Source organism: Typopeltis vanoorti, chromosome 5 (genome assembly GCF_054136105.1).
Source record: "Typopeltis vanoorti isolate ZY-2024b chromosome 5, IOZ_Tvanoo_1.0, whole genome shotgun sequence".
NCBI lineage: Eukaryota > Metazoa > Arthropoda > Arachnida > Uropygi > Thelyphonidae > Typopeltis > Typopeltis vanoorti.
The window spans coordinates 80,573,804-80,590,506 of NC_143553.1; the positions used below are offsets into that span (position 1 = coordinate 80,573,804).

The 16,703-nt window shown below is 35.9% G+C and overlaps 1 protein-coding gene across 1 annotated transcript in view; it reads right to left on the reverse strand.

Annotated features, from left to right (window-relative positions):
* Window positions 1-16,703, reverse strand: part of LOC150106591 (WD repeat-containing protein 82-like) — a 228,974-nt gene that overhangs the window by 95,684 nt on the left and 116,587 nt on the right. The window contains exon 4 of the mRNA XM_090392561.1: window positions 13,459-13,558. Within this exon, the coding sequence (XP_090248687.1) occupies window positions 13,459-13,558 (100 nt within the window). The remainder of the gene's footprint in view (window positions 1-13,458; window positions 13,559-16,703) is intronic.

The window sequence follows — 16,703 nt, forward strand, 5'->3', positions numbered from 1 at the left end:
AAGTTCAGAAGTTGAATATTTGCTACCAGAATATAATGATTCCGTATGGAATCAGTCGGTCAGAATTCCTATCCTGAAATGTATTTTTCATCAAAATACTTAATACTCTTGCTTTTTTAGACCTAAAGACAAAATAAATAGAAAGAAATTTTTTTTCACTTGGAAAAAAAAATTCAGGTGAGAAAGGGTTAAGAAAAAAAGAGTGTTACCTTACTTTTTGGAAACTTCTCGTATATACCAGGGTGGCCAAGTGGATGGCATCTCTGCTCTCCAACCAACAGATTCGGTTTAAATCCCACACAATGGCCATGAATGTCTTTAGGTGGGGGAATTTTTATCACTTAGTGTGAGACTACTACTACTACCCTGCTTAATGGCCTGAAGTGATTTGGTTTCTAGAGCAAGGATTATCACCTGAATTATGTAACCCTCAGCTCAACCAGGCTACTTCCTTCTAGACTCTACCATAGGTTAGTCCTAGGTAAAGTCTCTACCTGTAATGTCCCAGATGGATGTAACAGTTCGCTCAGCAGTCCATTCATGATTAAGTCTTTCTCACAATATCCTATTAGTATTTTTCCATGCCACTGTAAACCACAAAAGTCTTGGGATTCCCTCAGTGAAGGTGGATGCCTAGATTACATCCATCCAGATTACAGAAATTTTCTCTCTCCACTTCAGAATTATGTCTTGCTGCCTCTAGGACTTCATGTATTAAGGATGCTTATTGATGTGTGTATGGATGGGTGATCAATGGAAGAACACACCGATCATGACTGCTTTGGCCGAACAAAGAAGATGGACTAATGTTGAACCATTCAGTTGACAGAGTTGCAGTAAAAGAATCTAAACATGTTCCCTTTCAACATCAATAGATCAAATATGGGACTGGCTTCCTGCTGGATTTGAATATATAGATTTAATTAGGACAAGAATCAATAGTCTGCTAACTAAAGTTCATAAAACTTGGGGAAGAAGTGATGACAAAAAATGCAGAGCAGGCTGTCTGAGTATCAAAACTTTGGCTCATGTTGCTCAATGTTGTTATTGCACACATAAAGTAGGTGTAAGAAGACACAATGCAGTAGTGAAAGTTATAAAGAATAGGTTGAAGAACAAAGGTTGTATAACAGTAAGAGAACTCCTTTATAGGAGACTAACATTGGATTGAGGAAGTCTGACCTTGTAGTAAAGAAAGGAAATGAGTCAGTCGTTATCAACGTAAAAGTTGTGGGTGCTGGGCAACCACTCACTACCTTCCATCATGAGAAAGCTGAATACTATGCTGAAATCCAAGACTTGGTATGGCTACTTCAGGAAAACCACCACATCGTACCAAAATTTACCTCTGCAGCTATCCTTTAAAGGTGTATAGTGTCATCAAAATTTATGGACTTAAGCATTGGATTCTCGTGGGCTGATTTCAAGATATTCTCTTTGCTTGCCTTGTAGGGCAAATAGCTGCATGGAGAACTTACCAGAGAATAACTTCTCAGAATCCCCAGGTCCAGAATAAGATAATATAGGATATTGTTAGGAAGTTAGGCCTCTTCTAGTCCTACAAGTAGGACCATAATATGTAACATTGTTTACAGTACGAAGTTAGAAAAATGTTTTTTTTTTATAATATAAGAACTTGCACTCCACAAATTACACAACAACAATTTAGAGAAAGTAAATTCTGAAAATTAAATTCTGCACATTTCCAGAGCGTGTGTGTATTTTTGCGTTTTCCTCCTAATAGTAACCCTACCAGGAGGCAATTTATTCCTACATGCTCCATTGCATTACATGTAGCTTTCAAGTACTGATTAACATTTACATTTCCAATTTTGTATCAATATTCATATTTATATTTATATTTTTACATCTATATGTACATATTCTGACTTTTACATCCATATTTATATTTTTATATATACATATATTTACACTATATAATTCATACAATATCAGTAATTTATGTTACTTTACAACGACTGGTAGTTGATCTTATTGGCAAATTTAATTAGTTCTGAGTAATACTTTTCAATAAGTCTCTGTTTTGACAGTGGCCACTTGTCTACAGAAGTAATGACGTGTTGCATTAGGGGCATGCAGATGGAGTCCAGTAGCTGACATTCGTAAAGTATGTGATCAACAGTCTGTTGAAGGTGCGAACTACAAATACATAATGGTGATTCCAGTATATGGAATCTGTGTAAGTAGTGTCTTAGTTTTCCGTGTCTCCCGTTAGTAGCATCGTTAAACCTGAAGAAATGCCGTGTTTTTTCAGCCAGAGTCTGCTTCTGATGCTAGGAAAGAATTCTTTTGTTGTTGATCCATTTTTTGATGTTTTCCATTCTTCTTCCCAAAAGTCTAGGCTTCTTTCTTCTGCAAGTGTTTTTATAGCAGATTTCGAGTGCTTTTGGTAACTTGTTTCTAGCCGCTTCTTTAGCCAACTGATCCACTCTCTCGTTTTCTGCTACCCCAGTATGGCATTCACCCAACAGAACTTGATTTATGGCGTTCACCCAGCAGAACTTGATTTCCCATTCCAATAGAGTGAGATTCCAAACCAGCTTTCTTGTCTGTTCTATTAACGCTATATGGTTGTTCTGGTTTTTTATGCCGTCTACAGTGCTTCTACTGTCACTGTAAACTGATGCTGTCTTTTGATGAGAGGTGTTGATTCCTGGAGATATGTAAGTGAATTAGCAAGTTGTTCTGCTTAGTTGTTGGAACAGAGAGGATGCAGTCTAGAGCAGCATTCTTGTATAATGGACTGCATGTTATATGCAATGAAAGAACAGCAGACATTCCCTCCAGTTTCTGTCAGTGTATATATGGAATTCGTCACTTTCAGAGCTTTCCTTCTCCTTAATATTTTTTTTTTTTTTTTTTTGCTGGGTGAGGCCACTTACTGTAGTGAAGCGGACATTTGTAGCAATTTGGATCAATGTTGGAATTTCCATTATATCTTCTGGAAGTGACTTCGTACATTAGAGATAATTCTTGTATTTTCAGGCAGATCAGTGTAAGAGCTGCAATAACGCAAGCTACCTCGAAAGATATTGTCCTATATCCTTTAATTATACGTATGGCTATAAGGCGTTGAACTCTGTTTAGCTTTTGTTGATTTTTTTTGATTTTAGTGAATGTTGTTTCCAGGCAGGTGCAGCATAAGATATTAATGGTATTATAGCTCCGGTATATATTGTTTTCAGTGCTCAATGGCTTAATCCCCACTTAATCCTGGCTGACTTTGCTAAAAGGTTTACAATTTGTAAGCTTTTTTTCGGCAACATATGAGATGTGCTTGTTGAAGGTAAATCTTCTATTTATTATTACTCCTAGGTATTTCAGCTCACTGGCTACCTCGAGAACTTCTCCATTTAGGAAGACTGTAACACGTTGTTTTTATTTTTTTACATGAGATGTGGAGCACTTTAGACTTGCTGCTGTTGAATGTAACTTTCTTCTTGAGTGCCCACTCTGCAATTTTAAGGAGTTCTTCGTTGGCCGTTACTTCTAGTTGTAAGCCGTCACGTCCCCGAATCATTATCATCGGCAAAAGCTATGACTTTGTTTCGGTAGTGAAAGAAAGTCTTAACAGCGAGTTGTACTGGGAGTTCCAGAAGCCTGATCCACAGCAGGAGCCTTGAAAACAGCCTCGTTTGACTTTTTTCATTACAGCTGTAGTTTTTAACATGTTCATTGCCAAGCTGAAAATTGGAATTTCGTACGGTGGCCAATTTTTTTTTTTTTTACTTGATAGTGACGTCCACACGATAACGCGTGATCGGCCGTTCGGTGAGAACTCGCACCGCGCGATATCGCGTGATTGGCAGTGAACGTGTTAATGTCATGGTTGCTCTTCTGTCTGTAAAATAATTTTTTCTAAGATCGAATAAGTTTTTTGGGCATTTTAAATCTCTTAATTGATTGATTATGGCTGGCCACCAGGAAGCATTGAAAGCTCCTTGTACTTCGAGTGAGATTAGTAGTACATCTTTTTTTGCTGTAGACTGTCTTCTGTGAATGTGTTCTCATTGAGAACACATTGTAAATCGGACTCTAAAGAATAAAAAATGTTTTCATTACAATGTGCTCTCTCATTGAGGTGAGAATAGCGTGTCTAGCTCATGAATTCAAAAATAGAGAACACATCATCCACATATCTTAACTAGATAGAAGGTTTGTGAGAGAGGTTGAGCCCATAAGGAAGTACTTTAGTCCCTCTAAATGCTTCCTAAAATTGTTGGCTGATTGAGAAGGAAAGTCTGAAAAATTGCTACCTCACCGACTATATCCAATCTTCAGACAAGTAGAAAGGCTTATGTATTGGAAGTTCCCCCCCCCCCCACCCACTCACCACTTGATTAGGCTATAAATTATATATTTAGTTTAATCCTTTATCCAAATGTTAGCAAACAAAGTTTGCGCCTGAAATATCTTCAGTAATAGGGCAACCTGTGATAAAGGAACCTCCATAATTGCGTCTGCTGTGCTGGATTTAGGTCTAAATGCATATTGATTGCTGCTTAATAGCTTTCTTGAGTAGACATAGTGCATTAATCGGTTTATCAGAAGTTTTACTAGCACCTTATGATCAATGTTTATGAGACTGATTGGCCTGTATTTGCTAATTTCGTCGGATGGTTCTTTTCCTGGCTTTATTATGGGTATAATTTTAGAGTGTTTCCATACTAAAGGAAATCGCCCTCTTTTTAGGCATTCATTGTAAATTGTTGATATGAATTCGGGGAATTCGACAAACACTCTTAGGAGTATGTCGCTGGTTATTCCGTCCTCTCCTGGAGTTTTACTTGGATCCATTGAGCTTAATACCGACTCGATTTCATTAGTTGTAAATAAGTCGTCATTAGGAGTATCTATGTCTGTTTTCATTCGTCTGCAAGTTTTGTGGATTTCTTTGTCTGTTGATTCATCGTCATCAGGAATAAACTTGTTGATCATAATAGCTGCAGTTTCTGCTAAGTTTTTAGTGTAGGTGCCGTCTGTTTTCTTGATGGTTGATAATATAGGTGATGTGTTATTCTTGCTTGCTGCTAATTTATATATGCAATTCCAAGGATTCGATACACAGTTGAAACAGTACAAAATTTTTTCCATGATTCTGTTTTTGCGTTTGTAATTTTGGACTAATAGATGTATTTGACTTTATAGTAGTTCTGTCTTCTGCTCTCTCTTAAATCACTGAATTAACAGTCCTAAGAAAACGTGTTAACACACTCAGATGACTATATCAAAGAACATACAATATAGTTGTCTGAGTATGTTAACTCATTTTCTTAGGACTGTTACTTTGGTGTTCCATAAAGGTACTGATTTTCTTCCTTTGATGTTTAGCTTCTTGGTTGTTCTGAGTGTTTGGTCATTGGAATTTTCAGACCTGATGAAAGCACATAAGCAAGGAAGTCTATATCATCTTGTTCTGATGCCCAGATGGATAGGTTCTTGTCTAAGGTGAGCTTTTGTTTACTGATCGCATTAAAGTGATGTTCTGAGATTAGGTATAAAATTCTCTTTTTAATACTTTAGCAAATATCTCTAGATTAGTTTTATTGGTGAAGTACTTGATGTTAATGCAATGGTTTGTGTTGTTTATTTCATTTACATTTTTGTTACTGATGATGAAACTTAATATGCGATGATCAGAACAGCTTTCATCTTCTTTGCATTTCCATGGAAAACCCAGGATAAAATAGCGTTATTTGCCAGTGTCAGATGAATGAAGCTCCTTCCTCTGGTATTTTCAAATGATGGAGTGTTACAGTCATCGTTTAGTGTGTATAGAGAATTTGATGTTAAGAATTCTTCCAAATTTTTACCTCTATTGTTTGTGTTTTCGTTAAACGATAATACCGAATCAGCATTACTATCTATTCCAATAATTAGGCCGTGGTTGATGGTAAAATCCATGATGTTGCCCATTTTTTCTAAGTCGTATTTTATGTCAGTGTGATAGTTTAGATACATACTTGCAGCAAAAGTTTTAATTCCTCTGTACGTAATTTCAATAAGTACCGAGTCCTCGTTGCTGTGCTGCGAAATTAATAATGCCTCGACTTCAGGGTTCATGAGTATTACAGCTCTCTTTCTTTCAGATCCTCATCATCATCATCATCATCATCATCAAATTCCTGCCATGTACCCTCAAGGGGTGTACAGGATATGACAGTACTACACGAAAAAATTACATCATTACTAACTTCCTATCTACAATTTTCCTCCAAATCAGTCTGTTACTTGTCAAGACTCCAACATTATCAGATCTTATATTTCTATCGTCTAAGGCACTTTGTACCGTATCAATCCACCTATATCTTGGTCTTCCTCTGGGTCGTTTTCCTGCCAACCTGGCAGAGAACACTTGTTTTGCTCATCTTTCCTCTCCCATTCTATTTAAGTGACCATACCATCTGAGATTAGCTCTGCTAACGCATTCCTGGATGCTGACAATGTCAAGTTCTTTCCTAATATCCTCATTTTTAATATGATATTGCCATTGATGCCATCTGTTCACGCCTCTAATCTTTCTCAGGACTCTCATATCTGCGGTCTCTAGTCTTTGGTCAAGTGTTTTACTTCTGACCCAGCTCTCAGATCCATAAGTTAAAATTGGTTTGAACACAGTCTTGTATACAGCTAATTTAGTGTTCCGACTAATTTCTTTCTTATTCCATATGAATTTATTCAATTGACTTCCCACCATACCAGCTTTGCTGATTCTGTTGTCTATTTCTATATTTAGTTTACCATCTTCAGTAAAAATTGTGCCTAAGTAGCTGAAATGTTTTACTTGTTCCACAGGTTCTCCATTCACAACACAGTTGACATTTTCAATGATTCTGCCTATTTTCATTGTCTTTGTCTTTTTATTGCTGACCTTCATACCATATCTATTACAACAGCTATTCAATTTAGTCAGAGAATCTTGCAGACTTGTAGCGGATTTATTTAGAAGTATAACATCATCCGCATAAAGCAAAGAGCTGACATTAACATCTCCAATTTTGATATCAGGTTTAATACCACATTCCTTCATAATGTGATCCATATAGATAATGAATAACAAAGGGGATAATGTACATCCTTGTCTCACACCAGATTTAACATTAAACCATCTTCCTGTATTTCCTTCAATTCTAACTGCTGACTCACAACTCAAATAAAGACTAAGTATTGCTTGATATAATGCCCCATTGACACCATATAACTGCAGCATATTGAATAGCTTCTCTCTTGGCACCTTGTCATATGCCTTTTCCAAATCGACAAAACTTAAATACAGATCTTTGTTATATTCCCATGCTTTCTCGACTATTTGTCGTAAAGTGAAGATCTGATCCTGACAGCCTCTATTTGGCCTGAATCCAGCTTGTTCTTCACCAAGCTTTTCTTCCACAATTCTTCTCAACCGTTTCTCAAGTATACTTGCATAGATCTTGCCAGGAACACTCAGTAGGGAAATACCTCTGTAATTCTCACATTCAGTTTTATTTCCCTTTTTATATATGGGTACTATGAGAGCTCTACTCCAATCATCGGGAATTCGTCCCTCTGTCCAGGCTTTCTGAACTATGCAGTGCAGCCACTGTAAGACTCTTATACCACCATACTTCAGCATTTCTGGTCGAATATCATCTACTCCTGCTGCCTTTCCACATTTCAAGCCTTTGATGGCTTTTTCTACTTCAAGTATGGATATGTATTCCTGACTGCATGCCTGGTCAGTGTTTTTTATCACTGTGCTGTCATCACTGCTTGTTTCATTTAGCAGTTTTTCAAAGTAATTACTCCATACTTCAAGGATATCTTTTTCTCCTGTTTTCATTTCACCTTTATCATCTCTAATTCCTTTTACAGCACTCTTTCCTCCATTCCTAAGCTTCTTCAACAACCTCCAGAATATTTTGCCACCTTCTTGATATTTATTTTCTATATTCTTGCCAAAGTCCTCCCATGACTTTTGTTTAGCTAGTTTTACACACTGTTTAGCTTTCTTACATTTGTCTCTGTATTCTGTAAGAGTAAAAGCTGACTTATTTGCCAGGAACTTTTGATATGCTTTCTTCTTTTCCTTCACTGCCTCTTTAACTTCCTGTGTCCACCAGGGAGTTCTGATTTTTTTATCTTTGCACACAACCTCACCACATGCCTCTCTGGAAGAATCAATCAATGTTTCCTTCAGAGTTTGCCACTGAATCTCCAAGGTTTGATTCCTGTTCTCAAACTCTTTCATTTTCTTTTCAATAATATTTCTGTATTTTAGTCTACAGTTCACATCTGAGAGCTGCTCAACTTTTATTCGCTTTAAAACTTTCTTACATGTTATTCTTTTCAATATGAAATTCAATTTTATCCTGCTCAAGACTAAATAGTGATCACTTCCAATTTCAAATCCTCTGTACACTCTGGTGTCCTGCACCAGGGAGAAAACATCACTATCAACAATAACATAGTCAATGAGACTTTTCTTATTCCTAGCCTCTTCTCTCCATGTGAATTTGTGCACATTTTTATGTTGGAAAATGTTAGTTGGTGTTAGTTGGTGTTAGTAATAACCAGTCCATGTCCTGAGCAGAAATCCAACAGATATTTGCCATTATTATTAGCTTTGCTCTTTTCTCCAAATTTTCCCAAAATATTTTTGTATGTCTCACAATCATTTCCTACTCTACTATTTAGATCCCCAACAAGGACCAACTTTTCATTTTTCATTGTGTCAGTTGCTTTTTCTAAAGCCTCAAAAAATTCCTCCACTTCTACCTTAGTAGAACCTTCTGTGGGACCATAGGCACAAATAAGTCTCATTGTCCAGTTCCCCATTCTCATATTTGCCCACATTACTCTACTTGAGACTGACTGCCATTCAAGAAGATTAGCCTCGTATTTTGTGTTGAATACTATGGCTACTCCTTCTTTTCCTTGATTGTTATTGCCTGAATATAACATTTTGTATTTATTGCTCAGAAAGATCTCACCAGTTTTGGTCTTTTTTGTTTCAGTCACCCCTATTATGTCGATCTGGTACTTATCTAATTCCTCAGCTAGCTCCATTTCTTTGCCATTCAGGCTTCTTACGTTGATAGTACCGATCTTTAACTCTGGTGATGTTGAGTTGGGGTTTGTTTTCAGATTTGTTCCAGTAGCTGACTTTTCGCTGTTCGCCCTGGTTCCCTGGCGAAAACAACGGGGGCCTTGTTTAACAGGGCGACGCCCCAGCCGGCATGAAATTTTGTCATGTTGTACCATCATTTTTTATTTTGGTTTAACCAATAAGAATACAATTTGGTCGGCTAAATCCCAAATTGCCAGCCCATCCTCGTTCGTTCAGTATCAAAGTAGATACCCAACAGGGTGCACCACGAGAAGGTGAGGATTGGACATTAGGTCAGAAGCCCTGGTCGGTTCTCTGCATTCCTTTAAAGGCTATGTGGAGGTCTCCTCTCAGTTATACAGCTTTGACCCTTAAGCACCCCTCTTTCAGATCCTTTGGAAATATTTTGTAATTACTTGGGAAGCTGCATATTTTGTTGATGATGTTGTTGGGGTCTTGTATTAATGCCAGTCCTATATTTTTTCTCTTTATGAGTTCTATTGTGTGTGTGTGTGTGTGTGTGTGTGTGTGTGTGTGTGCGTGTGTGTGTGTGTGTGTGTGTGTGTGTGTGTGTGTGTGTACCCCCCCCTAGACATGTGAAGGATACTAAGATAGCACTACATAAAAATGCTGAGGTTATTATTAACTTCTTATCAACAAGTTTCTTCCAAATTAGTCTGTTATCTGTCAGGACTGCAATATTCAGATCTTATATTTCAGCCTTCTACAGAACTGGTAACTGCATCAATCCATCCAGATCAAACATCCTGTTTTGCTGACTCATTCCTCTTCCATTCTGTTTAAGTAACAAAAACACCTTAAATACATTCTGCTTACACACTCCTGGATACTCAATGTCAAATTTCTTTGAATATATCATTTTTAATATGACTCTGACACTGATACCATGTGTTCATTCTCCTAATTTTTCTCGGAACATCTCCCATATCTGTGATCTCTAATCCAACTATCAGATCCATAAGTTAAAAGTGATTTAAATCCGTTTTGGATACACCTAGTTTAGTGTTTTGACTAATTTTTCTTTTATTCCATATGACAGAAAACTGAATAAAAGAAAATGTACATAATGATAAAATTCTGAATCACAAATGGATGCATAACCAGATGTGGTGCTCACAGTGATACCGTCGTATCTGATATCCTTCTTTCTTCATTGTAGTGCAACCATGGCATGTGAACAAAACTATCTCATTGGACAGTGACATTGGCACATGCACTTGTAACATATTGTAATGGTGTAATCCTTACATATCTTCATGATGTCTTGCATATATGGGAGCATTAATCATGAAATGACTCGGTGTAATTCAATACACTGACTTCTATCAAAGAAAAAGTAATTTTGTTAAGCAATGAATGGGCAGTATAACAATATTTGATTAAATCATGTACTTTTGCCTAAAGGCAAATTTTGGTTTAAGCAGTATTATTATTATCCACATAGACACAAAACCTACTCACAGGATTATATATTAATCCGAATGTTTAGGCATTTTCATTATTTTTCTTGTAATTTAATGCTCCCCCCCCCTCCTCATAAATAGTGTCACGCTAGTTGCAGTGTGAAAATTTAGTCAATGCTTTAATTGCTTATCTCCTCTGTAACACATGGTTCACTATACAATGGTGCTCCTGAGAATGACTACATATGGTAGTCAAAATGTGATTGTAAATGCAGTTAGCTGAAACAGACCAAGACCCATGAAATCCATTTATGCAAGTACAGGTAACCCTCTTATAACGTGGTTTCGTTATAATGCTGTCTGCAAATTGTAGTAACCCTTGTTCAATGCGGTCTACAATTTCTAGTAACCTTTTTTTTCCCCATATATTTTTCACCGCAGGACTTAAAATTGTAAATTTAAAAAAAAAAGTTGAATAATTTATAAGCGTATAAAAGGATATCATCTGTAAATCGCTGACATGCCAGCAAAATTCTCAGATGTGCCATCTAGGGTTTACCGTTAAAAATTGTCTTCATTTTCTGCCAGTAAAGCGCATTAAAAATCATAAGTGTGTTATTCTCAAGCTGAGCAGTTTATTTTCTGATGAGTTACATACATATGTAATGCTTTTTTTGTTTTTGTAAAAGTTTATTTTTATTGTAATGGCCATTAAAACTGAAACGAAAGGGAAAAAACCAACATTTAAGAGGAAATTCATTTCTCTCGAAGAAAAAAAATTAAAATCTTGGATCGGTTGAAAAGTGAAGAAAAACCAGGAGTTGTTGCAAGGCCTCTGAATTTAAGTGAATCAACAATTCGAACAATCAAACAAAATGAACATAAAATCCAAGAAAGTGTTATTGCTGGATCAACGGTAAGTGCAAAGCGCGTTGCTCGTGCACGCGATATTCTAATAGAAAAAATGGAGAAATATAACTCTAATGATTTGGATAGAAGATTGCACTCAAAAGAAAATTCCTTTGGATTGACACCTTATTAAGCAAAAAGCTCTCAAAGTTTATAAACATTTAAAAGAACTTGATCAAGATTCTTCAGAAGAAATCTCTCAGCATGAATTATGTGCCAGTAAGGGTTGGTTCGAAAACTTTAGAAAGAGGTTTTCTTTGTATAATCTTAAAATCCAGGGAGAATCAGCATCAGTAGACGTTAAAGCTGCCTGGAAATTCCCAGCAGAACTTTTAAAAATCATTGAAGAAGGTGGTTATAGTGCAGACCAGGTGTTGAATGAGGATGAATCTTGGTTATGTTGGGAAAAAATGCCAAAACGCACCTATATTTCGAAAAATGAAATATCAGCTCATGGATTCAAAGTTTCCAAAGATAGAATTACTCTACTGTTTTGTAGTAATGCATCAGGTGATTATATGACAAAACCAATGTTTATTAACCAATGTTTATTAACCAATCTGCAAATCCTCGTGTGATGAAAGGGCTCGACAAGTCCACTCTACCAATTTATTTGGTGGGCCAACAAAAAGGCATGGGTTAGAGTTAGCATGTTTGAAAATTGGTTTTACAAGTGTTTTGTACCCAATGTAGAAAGTTACCCAAAGAAAAAGAACATGGACTTCAAAATTCTAATAATTTTAGATAACGCACCAGGCCACCCAACAAATTTATTGCCATCCGAATATTAAAATAACTTTTTTGTCACCTAATACTACTTCACTTATTCAATCACTCGACCAAGGATTTAAGTCATATTATATTCCATGAACATTCCAATTAATTTTGGAAAAAATGGAATCTAATCCAAACATGACACTGCCTCAAGCATGGAAAGAGTTTTCAATACTGAATTGTGTGAAAATTATTTCTCTGCCCATTAAGGAATTACAACCCTCTACGCTAAATGCTTGCTGGAAAAAAATATGGCCTGAAGCCTTCTGGAACAAAATTTCATACCTCTAGTGGATGACGAGCTAAGTCGTATAATACACACATTTTTGGTGGAGAGGGCTTTTGTGATATGGTTGAAAACGAAATTAGTGAATTAACTGATGGAGAAACAGATTTAAATGAGGAGGAACTGGTACAATCAATAGATGGTGTTGAACCAAATGGCGGAGTAAGTTCTGCCGAAGATTCTGATTGTGATGAATCCGTTAAAGAATTCAGTTTAAAGAAATTAGCAGAAGGATTGGACTTGGCAAGAAAGTTAGGAAGTTATTTTACAGATAACGATCCTCAATAGAGCGCTCGAGAAAATTCAAGAGACAATTGGATATTTGTTCAGCGCTATATTATGAACTTAATAAAAAATTGCAGCATAGTGGTAAGCAAGGTCTTATTATTGACTTCTTGATAACTAAACCAGCCGAAGTATGCAATGAGAATTATACAAATGATGTCCAAGGGATTTCAAGTGGTGACAACCTCCGACCACTTCAAGAACATCTACGAAATGTTATTTCTGAAGACAGTGATGAAGATTAAATATGTGCCATATTTTATTGTGTCTAAAACATTTATGCATTATGTGCAATGAAATTTATGTATAATTTCTAATTTTTATAATTTTATACTATGTATTTGTCTCATAGTTTGTTTTCTTAACTTATATGAATTACCTGAATTAAATAAAAATATTGTTTTTGTTGGATATGTCATTGTTGTTTATATAATTAAAAAAAAAAAAACGATTTCGGAACCTAACCCTACTTTTTCCATGTGATCTAAGTTTTGCATAACGCGATTTATATAACGCGGCATTTCTATGGAACATAACATCCGCGTTATACGAGGGTTACCTGTATACGGATTTCTGAATCATTGGCATTATTATTATCTTTATTTTGCTTTATTTTTATGCTAATGTAAAATGATCAATTCAATAACACTGTCTCTTTTTAGTTAGTCACTTACTTCACAATTTGGAGTCCTTAAATCCCAAAGACGTACAGTTTTATCTAGTGAGCAGGAAATGAATGAATCATCTATTGGTGATATGGATAGTGAAATTACCCTAAAAAAGGAAATTGAAATTAATATAACAAAAATACTACAATGAGGAGAGGTATACTGTTTAAAATTAAAAATTTTCCACTCTTTCACCATTTCTTTCAAATGAAGACCAGACACACCCATAATTCAAGAGTGAACCTTATAATAATGCATGATTAATAAACATGGATGAAGACTTCAATGATCAGTATATTTCTTTAATTGAAAGAAATATACTGATCAAAGAAGTCTTCAATTACCATTCACTTACTCTTCATAATGTCATATATTGCAGAGTGGTTTTCTTATCTTCTTTTAACCTTTTCTGTAATCAATTATTTTCTTAGTGACAGTTCATAAAAAAAGTAATAATCTAGCATAACCACATTTTCATATGCTGTTTGCAGAGTATATAAATGTGATGCACAGTTAATTGTCACTCTGTGTGTGTGTGTGTGTGTGTGTGTGTGTGTGTGTGTGTGTGTGTGTGTGTGTGTGTGTGTGTATACACATACATACATACATATAGGCTCCAGAAATACATCTTAAATCTCCTAGCCACAAAAATTTTTTTACTTGCCAAGGAATCAGTTTCATCACTTGTAACAATATATAAATATTGTTACAAGTGATGTTTTTAAAAAACTAAATGTTTATGAGGAAGTAATACAATCTTTAATTCTCACTACAGGTCACACATAATTATACTATGCTTTCCTTTAACGTGGGTTTAAAATGTATGTCACAACTCAGTGTTTTCTATAATTTATTGTTCATAAGAAATTTTTGGAACTCAATAGAGGATACTTATTATTTATGAAATCTTTCATATAGAAAGAAAAACCATTTAAAGTTGGCTATTGTTATGTTACAACAATGAGGACTTATCGGTTGGGGAAAGAAAATATGACAGGTTGAGCTTATAATGACTGTTAATTTTTTCAGTCTTTCATTATAGAAAGAAAAATACTTAATTAAAATTCTGAACCATAAATTAGATAAAAGGAAGGAACAAAGTGAAGATGAATGGTTTATGTCAGGGCTATCCAGCCTTAGATAAAATGATCACTTACTTCACAATTTGGAGTCCTTAAATCCCAAAGACGTACAGTTTTATCTAATGAGCAGGAAATGAATGAATCATCTATTGGTGATATGGATAGTAAAACTTAAAATTTCAAGTGTCTTGGTGATCCGAGGGCCGCATTAGAAAAAAATTTTTTTTCAAGAGCTGCATTAACACAACCTCAAAAGCTGAACAAACAAACAATACTAACTGCGCACTCACGTTCCCCGTGAGTGCCTGGAGCATGTGCATTGGAACAAAACAGTGTAAGAACGCTTCTTTGACACATCCAATATTTGAAAAACACCAAATAAAATAACCAACATGGAGATTATCAATTAGTGATAGAATTAAAATATCTAATATGCATTCGATTCAAATTGTTATTTTATTTTTTTGCTCATGAAAATCAAAACCCACAGGCAGGCCACACAAAATAGCACCGTGGGCCACATGTGGCCTGCGGGCAGTGCTTTGGACAGCCCTGGTTTATGTTATGACTTTTAGAGGAAATTGGCAATTAAAATTTCAAGTATCTTGGTGATTCTTTAAAAGGGAAAACTGTAGTGTTTGAATTAAGGATTTCAGATCCAGATGTTTCATTTCCAAATTTCTGGAAATAAACTTCTTTAATAAATTTGTTGGCAGCTACCTGTAATCAAATAACTTCACAGTGAATGAGATATTTTAAAATGAAAAGGCGTAAATTATAAGAAGAAAATTCACTTGCCATTTGTCTCTGATAAGTAGCCTGTGGTGAGTGGATTTCTGGAGCCTTGTATGTATGTATCCTGGGTGTCCGAAAAAGAACTCTGCGGTTTCTAACACAAGTATTTTCTATTTGGACCACCATATGATGATGCTTTGAGCATATTTGTGAAACGACAATATTCATGTTGTAATTCAAATATTGTCCACCTGATAGCAGAACTGACAAACCAGACAGCTGTACAGATGTGCCATGCTGCAGTAATGGTGACAACTGTCCAAAGGAATTTCAGGTGGAAGTATGGTAGGAATACTCCAAGTGACAAAAAGCATCCATAAGTGACATCAACAGTTCTTGGAAACAGGATGTGTTTTAAAAGGACACTTAAAAAGTAGGACTAAAAGTGCAAAAAACATGGAACTAATTTGACTGTCTTTCCAGCGTAACCCAAAACGTTTGGTTTAAAGTGAGTCATCAATTAAACATTCCTAAAAGCACAATACATGATGTTGTTCAAAAGAGATTGAAACTTCCTGCATATAAACCACAGCTTGTTCATCACATCTAGCCTACTGATAGACAACAAAAAAGTTCAGTTTGTGACCACCATGTTAGACTTCATTGCTGAACATGACAACTACCTCCAAAGCATTTTATTTTCTGATGATAAAATGTTTCATGTGAATGGAGTTGTGAATCACCATAATTGTCAAGTGTGTGGGTCAGAAAATCTACAAGAACTGGTGGAGTTCATCTGTAAGAGTCTGAACGTCAATATCTGGTGCAGCATCATGCATCACATTGTTGACCCCCCTTTCCCCCCAACGAGATGATGATTACGAGTGTGGCATACCTAGAGAACTTTATGTTTTTCCAGATTGAGAATGTGGAGGGCCTCGTTTTCCAACAGAATTGGGCCCAGGCACATTATGCATCGATTGTGGGGACTGCACTCAACAACCGATTCCCAGGAAAATGGATAGGCAGAGGAGGTCCATTGCTTGGCCACTGCGCAGTCCTGATTTCATTCCAATGGATTTTTCCTTCTTTTGGGACTACATAAAAGACATTGTGTATCAAGAAAAAATCCAGTCCTTTGCCCACCTGCACTATAGAATAACAGCAACCATAAAAGCAATTCCTATGCATATGCATACCCGTGTGTGGTCTGAGGTGGAATTCCATTTTGATGTCTTTAGGGCTGTAAAGGGTGCACAGATTGAGTTAAACTAACAGGTAATCAAACTTGTGACATTGTACTTTGATAATATATGCTACATACATTTCTGCTTCAAAATGTCATAAAATAAATTTCAATGAAAACCCCAGAGTTCTTTTTCAGACACTGTTTGAAAAACAGTGTCTGAAAAACACTGTGTAATAGACAGACAA